Raw genomic sequence first — 12,627 nt, 5'->3', positions numbered from 1 at the left:
TGAATGGACCCCAAAATCTGTGCTATGCGTGTTGGTCTTCAGCCATGCCTGGGCTGCTATTGCAGATGCTGCCGTGGTTTTCAGGGTGAACCTTGCCCAGTGCCTGATATGCCCAGCAGCCCTAGGCATCCCAGCAGTGCTCGCCCACCCTGCTGCCAGGTGCAGGGAGAGCCCCAGCCTTGCGGGATCCTGGTGATCGTATGTGTAGCAGACTTGTTTCCGGCTCCCTGCAGGCTGCTGCTTTGGTGCCAGAGTGAATTTGGCACCTGGCCCTCCTGCGAGGCTGGGGAGGGGGAGAAGAAAGGCCAAGCCCTCCTCGCCGCAGGCAGGAGATTCAGTTCTCCCTGGGTGTGCACAAAGACCGTTTATCTCCGGAGCAGAGCCCTGGTAACCACGGGCAGAGCGTGAAGGGCGGATTAGGGGCTGTTCGAGGAGGGGTGCTGGGGTCGCGTGCAGGCACTTCCCCTCCCATTTCCAGGGCTTTCCATGGTAATGGCTCCTATTCTCCTCCGTTGTTAGGACGTCACTCACACGCAGCTCCAACGACATCTGTCAAAACACGTCTCCCTCTGTCCTTGGCGCTCCCAGGGAAGAGAGATCCGTTGGCCCCATAATGCGCCTGACATCAATTAATCATCAGCCTTAAAAATTAGCATTGTAGCAGTACATGTTGGAGGAAAACGATTCCCCAGATGGGAGCAAAAATAGCCTGTGTTATCTCCCTCCTCCCGCGGGATGTGGTAACAATAGATCCACTAACAAGCCTGGAACTCGTTAGCTGGGTTTGCCCCCCTGATGTGCTCTGCCTCCTGCCCAGTCTCTTCTCTCCATGGGCTATTGAGGGACCCTCTTGTGCAAGGGCTGATGACCTACCCTGGGGTCTGGCCCTGCTGTCAGCTGGACCCTCATGGTGCACATCCCCCAGGCTTTGCAGAGAGCCTGGGGTGTGCTTGCAATCCTGAGCCTCTTCCTGAAGCTGAGCAGCTGTTCCAGGATCGCCCTCTTCCAGAGTGAAGGATGCTCCTCCCTGGGTGGTGTTGCTGGGTTGAGATGGGGGTTCAGCCAGTGCCTCGAGGACATGTCCCACTCAGGGAGAGCTGTCCCTTGTCCCTCTCCAGAGTGAGAGCTCTGAGGAGTGCTGGTGCTCACAGCTTGGTGAGTGCCAGCTCCAATGTTCTGGAGCTCAGCAGTGGGCTGGAGGTTTCCAGAGACACTCTGGCTGGGGAGTGACTGGGGCACCTTCTCTGGAGGCTCACAATGAGCTGCTCTTTGTGCCTGTGTCATGCTGGGATTTTCCATGCCCGGAGCCGCTCTTGCTTGCATCCAGGAGAGCTGTAACCCCAGAGAGCAGCTCTGCCACCTGTGGCCGCTTGCCACTCTGATTGCCCACCCCAGGTACTTGGGAGATGAAGAGCCCCCATCACCAGCTGTGCTTTGGGTGCATTTGAGTGTGCCTGATGTTTCAGTGTGGAGCAGCTCCACAGGCTGCCCGGGAAGCTGAGGAAGACATTTTACATTCCTGCTGGAGACACATGAGGACTCTTTGGCTGATCTGGTGATGGACAGACAGCCCAAGTGTCTACCAGAGCCCAGCTGAGGCTGGGGAGAATTATATTTGCAACGCATTGCTCTGCACAAAGCTCTCAGTCACACGGCATGGGGGACAAAAGGCTCCCTGTTTGCTCTGTCCCAGTGGGTGCAATTCCAACAGTTAAAAAGCAAATGTGAGTTGTTTGTGTCTGTGAATATAAAGCTTCCCCAAGCATGGCCGTATTCTGGCTGGGAATGGGAAATTTGGCTCTGCTAATGACTGTTCTACAAAGCAGAGCCAACTCAAGCCAAGAGCTGCCCAGTCGGGCCCTTCTCCGCCTGCCCTGGTGCAGGGATGCAGGCTGGGGAGGGGAGAGGCTCTGGGGACTGATAAATGCCCTTTCAGCCAGACCTGGGCAGCCAGTGGGAAGGGATGAGTGTGGGGACCTTGACCTGTTGTATGCAGGGGTGACTGCCACCCTTGAACACCCTGCCAATGCCTGGAACCTTCTCCCATGCCCAAGGGATTCATTATCATCAACAACAGGGAGCTCCAGGCAGGGGTACATCAGACCTACTGATTTGGGGCATCTGATTGAGAGTCTAAGAGCTACTGTCACAGGGGCCTGGGATGAGGGTGAGTCTGGGAGGAATGACTGAACCACATGCTGCGCCTGGGCTTGGGGTGTGGATGCATCCACACTGTCTCCATGGATGATCCCCAGCAGTGATGGGGCTGTTGGGGTGGCATTGGTGCTGATGAGGAACATACATACGCTGTGTCTGCCTGCCTGTGACTGCCCTGGTGGCCTGTGGTGCTGGACCCCCATGTCTGTGACAGCCAAGCTGTGCCGAGCACAGCCCATGGGCATCTCCTCCTCCCTAGCTCATCCTGCATTTCCCCATCCTCGCCGTGGACCTTTGGAGAAGGGCTGTACATGGTGAGCGAGGATCATTATGGGGTTAGGACCCCATAATGGGGTGGCTGTGGCCTGCACAGGTCATGTGCCTTCCCTTCCCTGCAGGGAACCCAGCTTGGTCCTTGACACGCTGTAAGCAGTGGGTGCAGGATTCCCCATGCACCCACATCCCCCCTCCTCCACCAGGCAAAGCTTGGAGTGAGAGCTGGCGACGTCCCCAGATGCAGGGCACATCTGGAGGGCACCAAAGCAGTTAAGTGAAGGGCTGATTTGTGCTATAGAAACCCGCAGTTCCTTCCTTTGATCCTCTGAATCAGCCCATTGCCTTCCTCATATAAAGCCCCATTTATCTCCGCTGTTCCCAGTAAGTTTGAAGGCGGTGGTGGCTCGTGGCTCCTCGGCAGCAGTGAGGAGCCTGGCTTTCTCTTCCGCTGAAGCAGAATCAGGTGAAATCTCTATGGCAACTGGCAGATGACAGGGAGTCTTGTTGCCTTGGAAATGAGGCAAGGCAAAAAAAAAAAAAAAAAACCCACCCCAAAAGAGCCATCTGGAATTTTGAATTTCCACAATGTCCAACCTGTGTCTGGTGATGCGTGGGGAGCGTGAACCCGCTGCTGCCGGCTGCTCCAGGGCCTCTGTGCTGGGACCTGGCTGTGCTGTTCTGCCTCACCCTGGGGAATTAGGGCTTTTTTCCATTTCTTCCCCACTTTTTAGCTTTTTTTGCACGGGATCTGCAGCACTGCCCTGACCATCTGTTGGTGGCTGTGGGAAGGGTGTTGTGTTTGGGTTGTTTGGGGTGCTGAAAGCAGGCTGGACACAGCTGTGCCTTGTTGGGGGCCAGTATGGCACAGGCACACCTTGGTGATGTAGAACTGTGAGGAGAATGGCAGGTTCCAGGGCAAACTGAGGCATGCAGTGCTGTGTGACCAGTCTGACCCTCCTCTGTCAGCTTAGCACAGACCCCAGGTGCAGTGACCACTGATGACCCTGTCTCTGTGTTCCCAAGGCCTTGGAGCTGTCAGCAGGGAGTTAGTGTCACCATGTGTGACTGCTGCTGTGTGTGCCAGTGGCCAGAGGCTTGGGGCATCCCTTGGAGCATGGATTTGGCCTGTTAACCTATCATCCCCCTCCTTCCCAAGCTGCATGGATTATTTTGGAGACCCGTGGCGCTGGGGCCAGGGGTGTTGGGATGCTCCCAGCTCCTCTGATGCTTTCAGGAGCAACTTTGGAGGCAGGTATGGCTGTGGGATGAGTAGTGCCTTGTGCAGAACCAAGATGTGTCCCAACACAGGGGATTTTGGGCTCCCCCAGCTCATCAGCACAGAGGAGCAGAGGGCAGCACAGAGGTGGAATGCCTGAACATGGAGCAGCTAGAGGCTCTGGATCTGGAAAAGGAACTGTGGTTTGGATGTGCAGGTGGGGTGGTTTGGGGCCAAGCACAGCATCCATTGAAAGAATAACCCACAAATGGGCTGGAGGCCCAGTATGGATCTCTCCAGTGGATTCACTTGGAAACTTGTGTATGGGAGAGACCCAATTAAGTAGATTTATGGCTGTTCTAGCCTGAGAAAGTCTGAATCCCTTTTAAAAGCTTGGCTCACTGGAGCCAGACGGGGTCCAGGCTCCAGGTCTCTCAGCCCTGCCCTTGTTATGAGCAGTGATTCGCAAGGCTTAGCAGCCATGATCGCCCCTAAAAGTGCTGATTCGGCTCAAGTCCCAGCCTGTCATTGCTGCACAACTGCTTATTGTCTGCTCTTACCTTCCAGCAGGGAGATGGTGCCCCCTCCCACAGCGTGGGGCTGCCCCCGCCTGCACTGGTGGCAGTGGTGGGGATGGTGGTGGTGATGGGGATGGTGTGGTGATGATGGCAGTAATGATGACTGCAGCGGTGGGATTTTGACAGTGATGGGGATGGTGTGGTGACAGGGATGATGGTGGTGATGGGGATGGTGGTGGTGATGATGACTGCAGTGGTGGGGATGTTGGCAGTGATGGGGATGCTGGTGGTGATGATGGCAGAGATGATGACTACAGTGGTGGGTGCAATGATAGAGTCAGGGAGTGCAGGCAGGGAATTGGCTTCCTCCTCCTCTGCAGCCACTGTTGGAACCTCCCACAGAGCCTTGTCATTTTGAAGAAGGGTCCACCAACATGTGAGATGCGGGGTGGCTGTGCCAAACCGGAGTCCTGTCACCTCTCTGGCTCCACAGGGGCTGGTGCTCCTTGGGGGACTTGGGCTTTGCAGGACACATGCTACTGCCACATTGCTACCCACTGTACCCCCCTTGTCTCCCCCAAGACTTGCTGCTGGCCTCTCTTCCCTCAGCCAGGGGCAAGTGCAGAACCTGCTGGGCTGTGTCCAACCTCGTCCCACAGCCTTGCAGGGCTACATGCAGGGCAGCACCATGTGCAGAGGCCAGCCTGCCTTGGTGGAGTCACAGAAGGGGACCTCAGATATCTGCACATCCCCAGCACCGATGGCAGGAGGCTGTGCTTCCATATCCATGGGGAGTAGCTCCTCTGGCTCCATCAGCTAAGGGGCTGCTGCTGTCTTTCAGGGAATGGTGCCAGGCTTTCCCCATCCATCTGCCTGGGGTCAGCAGGGCACCAGTCAGCTGTCCAGGTACCCTGGTACCCTGTTACCAGGGTGCTGCGTGGCCCTGTCCCTGCCCGTCGGGGAGCAGGAATCCCTCCTGACACTGCTGCAGAGGATGCAGGGCTGGCAGCCAGCTCTGTGCTCACACCAATGAAAGTAAGAAAACCAGGAGTGCTAATGTACCTGCTGTCTTCTTCTGGGTGGGGCAGCACGTTTGCAGGAAAGAGTGTGGTGCTTTCCCAGGGCACTGAGCAAGTGTGGAAGACATTCTCTGCCCAGCTTGGGTGCCCTGGGACATCTCCAGAGAGAGAGGGGTGATTTGGGGCTACTGATACATCCTTGATGGGAGCACGTAGGAATTGCAAGGATGGGGCTTGAGCTGGAAAACAAGGCCAACACTGCAGACTTGGCAGTCACCCCACAGAGCTCTGTTAGCCATCTCCACTGCTCATCCTGCCTGCTTGGGGGAAAAGACAATTAAGCCCCAAGCAAGGATTGCAGGTTGTGACCATCCGCCTGCCCAGCCATCCAGGAATGGGAATCAGAGCTGGATGTAATAATGCAAGATAAAGCCATTTACTCCGTTCAGGAAGACTCTGCTGGTGGCACACCCAGACGCTGGTGATGGAGTCGCAGGCTGCAGGGTGTGAGTGTGGAACCCACGGGGCTCAGTCAGGTTCACACCAGGCTGATGGATTTCCCCTCGGGTGGTCTCCGAGTACCAGAGTGGAAGGTTTTCTAGAAAAAACAACAAAACACTGCCTGTGCTGATTCATTCATAAACAGGACTGGGGGCAGAGGCTGGGGCAGATGGAGGGAACAGTTTGAGTCTGCTCTAGGGTTCGTGGAGCCAGAGAGTGCAGCGGGGCTGGAGGAGGCTCACAGCCCCATGAGAATGGGTTTTATTGCAGAGTTTATTAGTGGATTTTTCAATGCACTGGAAGGAATTGAGCAAGCAGTTAGAAATGTTTTCCAGCCTGGGGAAATTTGTTACAGCTACTGTGTAATAGGGGCCCACCGGAATGACTCAGGAACACCACGCAGCCTTTCTTGGTGAATTCCTGCTTGCTGTTGAAATCTTTACTGGGCCAACAGGAGTCCTTTCCCAGTTGGATCCTCTGAAATGAGACCAGTCGGGTCACAGGGGGCAAGAAAACAGGTGTGAGTGCCATGCTCATGCTGAGTGCAGACAGTGCACCCATGCAAACCTGGCACCCTTGTGCCAGTGTTGGTATCATGTCCTGCTGTCCCACTGCCTGCATATGGACACAGGGCACATGTGCAAGGTCACAGGCATAAGTGATACTCATGCACACATGCATCTTTCTGCAGGCTTTTTCTGCCACGTGGCCCCCACATGAATGATGCACACACACACACACACATACACACACACACATACACACACACACATACACACACACACGCACGCGTGAGTTTCTGTGCTAAGGCACATGGGGCACACATGTCCCACGGATGCAGCCCTGCCTCACCCCAGTGGGAGCTGGTGGCCACATGCTTCTTTGAAATGAGCTGTCAGAGCCATTTGGAGTTGATTATTTCTTCATTCCTTGACGTACTTGGCCACGTCGGCAGCACCCGGCTGCGGGGCCGGGGCTGCACCCCGACACGCAGACAAAGGAACTGCCACTGCTTGCTCTGGGAGGTGGCAGGGAGAGCTGGACATGAGCACAGCCTGGAGCTCCCTGGTCTTTTCCAGCCATGGTTCTGTGCTGCCCATCACAGTCAGACTCACAGCAAACAGTGCTGTGCCCTGAGCCAGCTATTCCAGCACAGCTCTCTCCTTCTCCCTCCCCCTCTTCTTCCTCCTTGGCTGCCTCTGGCTCTGTATCCCACCTTGCAGATGCTCCTTCTTGTGGTGATGGTGCCTGCTGCTGCCCCAGCTTGGCCAGGCAGGAGATGAGGGCGATGGGCACTGCGTGGGTGGGGGCCAGGCGCCCGCAGTGCCAGCTTGCTGAGTGTGTGATGTGGTGGTCAGCGCTGGGAGCCATGCCCAGGGAGTGCTGCAGGTGCGGGGGTGGTCGGGGATGGGCTGAGGCTTCCCGCCTCAGTTTCCTCGAGTGCCAAATGGAGCTTGTATCATATTTGCTGATGTTGAAGAGAGCACTGAAAAGGCGTAGTTGAGAAAGGAGTGTTGAGTGAGAGCTCTCAGTTGAGTGAGAGTTGCTCAAGCACAGCAGAGGGTATAGGCAACTGAGAGCTGCCTGGCACAGGGACAAATTATTTGGGCAGTGGGCTCTGGTGACCTCCCGGTACAGGGCCTGGGGCCAGTGGCTGCATCTCATGGCTGCCCTGTGCATGGTCAGAACGAGGGGCAAAGGGCCAGAGCCAGCACTCCCCTCTGTAACAGCAGGGTGGGCAGAGTCTGCGAGAGCAGTGGGATCTGCTGAGGGGCTGCAGGCCAGCCTGGGACTGGGGCAGGGAGACATCAGTCCCTGACTCTGCAGCTCCAGTGAAGTGGGGAGTGCTGTGGGACACATCCCAGCCATAGCTGCCGGGAAACTGAGCCTGGCCTAGGCTGAACGTCTGACTGACCTCGCCATGGCATGGGCTGAGCCTTCTCTGCTGCTCCGTGCTCCAGCAGCTGGAAACATCTGGCTGCACAAGCTTACTAAATCAATGTGAGGAGGAATCCAGCGCTCTCCTGCTGTTCCCACACTTCAGCCTCTCCCAGTGGCTCTGGTTTCAACTCAGTTCTGGCATACAGTGACTCGGTGAGCTCCGAGCCAGCTCGTGGCCCCTTGCTGTCCCTGGGGAACAGACTGCAGGAGTCCCTGTGTCACCACCAGGACAGCACTGTGGGGGCAGATGGTGGCACTTCAGTGCTAGCAGCGGGATGTATGCCAGAGGTGGGTGAGCAGCTCTTCCAGTCTCAGTTTGGCCCTTTCCAGGATAAGAGTTGCTGCTTTTCCTGGAGTCCAGAGTGACCTGGACTGTCACCAAAAACTGAAGTGATGCCATCCAGGCATGGGTGACGAATGGGGCAATGGATGAAGCTGGGGGTGTGGGTCAGGGCCATTGTCCTGGAACTCCTGTCCCAGAGCCCTGGGATGTTGCTGTTTGCCATTGGTGCCCCAGCAGCAGAGCAGGGCAGGGGAGGTGGTGCCCCTGTGTCGGCCCCTCGGTCAGGGCAGCTGGGGACACAACTCAGCCCCACTGCTCCCTGCTTTGGGACGGCTGGAGCGGCCCCGCTGGCAGTGGCGCCCGGGAGGAGGCAGCGCCAGGCCCGGCTGGCTCTGTGCCCGGGGGAATGGCTGCGGGTGGCCCTGGGGGAGGCAGACGGGGTTTTGGGATGGAGCCATGCCCGGGAGGAGCACTCTGCCAAGCTGGCAGGGTGGGAGCCACTGCCAGCACCAGGGGACAACAGTGACTCTTCATCCCGTCCCTCTCTGTCCTGCCCCAGCGCACAGGGACATGGCACTGCAGGGTGTGCGTGCCACCTTCTCTGGCTGCAGGAGCTGGGTCTGGGTGACAGCACCCCTGAATGGGCCAGGGTGAAGGAGCTGAAGGTGCTAAAGTCCTTTACTGCATGGAGACCAGCCTGGGGACACTGGTGGTTCTGTATTGCTGTTCCCTGAGGTTCAAGGAGCCCAAATCTCCCATAGCCCCACACACTGCAGTGTGACAGCCGGGCACCTGAACACAGGTTCCAGCCCTGCTGTTTCAAGCCTGAAAATCCATCTTTGCAGGCAACTTGAGGGCAGGATCTTGCAGCTTTCAGGTGCCAACATGATCCTTTCTGCCTGCCCCACCAGACAGGCATGGTGTTCCCTTGTCCCTGGCTGCAGAGCAAGGTGGGTGCCACCCTTCAGCACTGAGGGCATCTCAAGCCTCTCCTGCACCCTGGTTCCATGTGTGCAGCCATCTCAGATGCATCCCTCTCCTGTACTGCCTGTGCATCCCCATCCTGTAGCTCTGGGGACAACTTGGAGCTTCTGTGCCTTGGATTAACTCCTCCACTGGTGCAATGGATGAAGCTGGGGATGTGGGTCGGTGCCATTGGAACATGCACTTGGAGCTTCTATGCCTTTGATTAACTCCTCCAATCTCCACAGTGGAGATTTAATAATGAGTTAATAATGACTTGTGTCCTGCTCAGCCTGTGTCCTGAGGTTCTGGGAGCTGCACTGGGGTGATTTGACACATGCAGGGATGGGTGTCCTTATGCTCTGATGTGGCTGGTCACATTGGGTGCCCTGTGGGCTCACCAGCCCTTTTACCTCATCTACAACTGACTTTAACCTGCTTGATTGAACCCGTCTCATCGGGGTTGTTCCTGCTTGTCACCCCCTTCCAGGCTCATGCGTAAATCAGGGCTGCTTCACTGGTCTGAGGTGCTCCTGCCCAGGCAGGCGGGCAAGGGGAGCCTGGAGATGGGGCAGGGCCCTTGGGTGCTGCCCGAGGTGTGGCCAGAGTGTGATGGGGACAAGGAACACACAGGGAGACCTGCTTGAGCATGGGCATGTGGCTGTGCCTTTGTGGGAAGCCGCTGGGGTGAGTGCTGGCGGTGTCCCCCATCCTCATGTCCCTGCAGCTGGGGTGTGTGCTGTCAATGTCCCCCCTCCCCCTGTCCCTGCAGTTCACATGGTGGCGGTGCCATTGAAAATCCTGAAGCGCTGGTTGCCACGTTTCATTAGGAGGAGCCACATCCCATGTCCCTCACGCCTGCTGTCACTGCAGATCCAGGGCAGGCTGCAGCTGAAAGGCCTGAAATCAGGGATCAAAGCCACAGTGGCACGGCTGTTAGTGCCCGGGGTGCACGTGAATGAGACGGGGACTTGGGGCTGGAGCCATGGCCCTGAGCCCACAGCACTTCTGGGGCTATGCCAGGAGTGATCTCCTCCTCTGTGCAGGTGTCTGTTGTCTCACACGTCTGTGCAGGTGTCTCTGGGCAGTGTGCACACATTTGTGTGTGCAGGTGTGTGTATGTGTATGTGGACATGCCTGTATATATCTGCACACGTGCACAGGTGGTTGTGATGTGGGTAGATGCACATGCTCATGTGCAATTTGGGGGGTGCATGGCTCTGTATGTGTGTACACACCCATGTCGTGGGTGTGTACACCTGGAGAAGTCCCAGGGCAGACAGAGCTTGGGAATCCTCAGCTCTGGGCTGTGCCTGTGGGGGCTCAGTCCCACCAGCTGCTCCAGCCTTGCACAGCAGCAGCCACTCCTTCATGAGTGGGGCTCAGTGTTCTCCAACCCCCAACCTCCCCTCAGTCCCACTGGCTGCACACCAAGTGATGCTGCTCCAGCACTCATGTTCCCAGGCTGGAGCACCCCTGGGGCCATAGGGGATGCAGGGGCAGGTTTGGGGACATTCTTCCAGGTGACTGCTGCTCCTGTCACCTGAGTGGGTCCTGTGGCCCCACTTGGTCTCTGCCAGCTCATTCTTTCTGGACTAGACATAACCATCCCAGCTGCATGCTTGGTAGTGGCATTTCAGGGGGGTGCAGCTCCAGCCTGGTGCCAGACTTGCCCTGTCCCTTCCTGATGGGCAGAGCCAGGGCTGTTGGTCATGCCATGGGCAGGGGGTTGCTCCATCCATCCATCCATCCATCCATCCATCCATCCATCCATCCATCCATCCATCCATCCATCCATCCATCCATCCATCCATCCATCCCTTTAAAGCCTTCACCTTGTCTCTCCACAGACCCTGAGTCCCAGAGGAAGAGGACAGTGCAGAATGTACTGGACCTACGTCAGAACCTGGAAGAGACCATGTCCAGCCTAAGGGGCTCTCAGGTGTCTCACAGGTGAGGCCCCAGCACCGGACCCCCAATCTCTTCTCCACAGTCAGTGTCCTTCCTGGGGCAGGTGGGAAGCAGCTCTGCTTCTGGTGAGGGCCATGTGGGTGGGAGGAAATCAGCAGTGCTTTGTGACCTGGGGACCCTGCACATGGAGGCTTGGAGAGAAGCCCCCAGATCCGTGGGGTGTCGTGTGGTGCTGCAGCAGAGTGCTGTCCCCAAAAGTGCTCTGGGACAGCAAAGGTTGGGGAGTGGTGCCAGTGAGGGGATATGACAAAGCAGAGAGATGGTGTGAGGTATGGTGACCCTGAATGGACCATCAGAGGTGAAGATATCACTTGTACCCACCCTAGTTTGCACCAGAGGCTCCATCCCTATCTGTGACTTAGTTTTTCTGCTCTGTGTAGGATGATGATGGAGGAACTCTCAGCCAGAGCCCAGGAGCAGAGGTGGGAGTACCCTGAGGTGCCCTGCCCAGACTGGAGCGAGGGAATGGTGGGGATAGGGACAGGGTGAGCACTGTGTGGACAACTAGAGCACAGTGTCTGTGCTTAGGGGGCTCTGACACACGTCTGGGACTGCCTGTTGTGTCCCCCTGGGTCATTCTTGAGATCTTGCATGGTTTCTGCTTCACTCTGGATTTGCAAGGTTGTGTGGGTGTCAGCCGGTTGGGAAAGTGGGGATGCAGGAACATCTTTCTCCTGGAGTGTGTTGCCACCTCGTGGTCTCCCTCAGTCCTGTTTTTTGTCTTGGAAGGGACAAAAGCCAGCAGCTTCCTCCCACCTTTCACCCACCATTCACCATTACAGACCTTCCCGTGTCACCCCTCATCCAGCCTTGTCCAGGACGAAGCAGCCCTTTGATTTCCTCTTCATCATCTGAAATTTCTACACCTTGCTCGCCCTTGCTGTGCTTCCTGGATGTTTTCTGAGCCAGGAGCAGCAGAGAGTTGTGGCAGTGGGATTTGCATGGGGCCACAACAATATTTTCTGAGCTGGCCATTTCCTGAAATGATCCATTACAGCTCTGCCATCCCTTTGCTCGGTGCAGGAGCTTGGTCAGAGCCCAGCATTGCTCATGCTGAGCCAGGGCTGCGGTGTGTTCATTTCACTTTCATCAAGCAAAAAGTGTCAAACTCCATCCCCCTCCTCACCCCAGTGCTCAGCTCCTTCAGAAATCCTTCTCAGCTCAGGTCTTAGGAAAATAGGGCGAGGATATTAAGGGTGATTAAATTAGCATTGCTGGTGGGATTTGACTCTTCACTATCACTTCCTTTCCTTGATGAGCTGTGAGTACATCACATGGTGGATGCCTCAGCTGCATTCCTGCCATGGAGAAAAATGGCTATGGATAGCCCAGGGATCCCTACCCCTGCACTCTGTCCCTTTCAGCGGGACTTAAACATGTGAAGATCATCCCTCTTATCCCATGACAGCTGAATTTATTTGGAAGCTTTTTTTATTCCAATAGCCCACAGCAGCCTCAGCAGTTCCCTGTATCCCTTCAGGAGCTCCTCTACGACTGTGAGCCAGATTTTCCTTTCCCAAAGCTGTGTCAGCTCTTCCCTGGTACGTTGTAATTACACACGTACCCACTCATTCTGCTCTTGGGAACACTTCCTACAAGTCTGTCCAATACAGATGTCATCTGCAAGTCCTCTGGATGTGCCTGCATTGCTGGTGTCCTGCAGCTGCTTTGGGCTCTCTCTTTATTCATTCCACAAACTATTCCTCAAATTTCTCTTGTTACCCTCACTGCGTTCTTCCATCCAGTGGCTGAGGGCTCAGTCTTTGCTGTTGCCCTGTTAGG

The 12,627-nt window shown here is 56.3% G+C and overlaps 1 protein-coding gene across 6 annotated transcripts in view; it reads left to right on the top strand.

The window, feature by feature from the left end:
• The window catches only part of NAV1 (neuron navigator 1), a 74,844-nt gene that overhangs the window by 33,895 nt on the left and 28,322 nt on the right, over positions 1–12,627 (top strand). For all 6 annotated transcript variants that reach the window (XM_072918747.1, XM_072918746.1, XM_072918744.1 and 3 more), the window contains one exon: positions 10,725–10,827. In XM_072918747.1, coding sequence (XP_072774848.1) covers positions 10,725–10,827 — 103 coding nt within the window. The remainder of the gene's footprint in view (positions 1–10,724; positions 10,828–12,627) is intronic.

This window comes from Taeniopygia guttata, chromosome 26 (assembly GCF_048771995.1).
Source record: "Taeniopygia guttata chromosome 26, bTaeGut7.mat, whole genome shotgun sequence".
Lineage (NCBI taxonomy): Eukaryota > Metazoa > Chordata > Aves > Passeriformes > Estrildidae > Taeniopygia > Taeniopygia guttata.
This window is presented reverse-complemented; position numbering and strand designations above follow the sequence as displayed.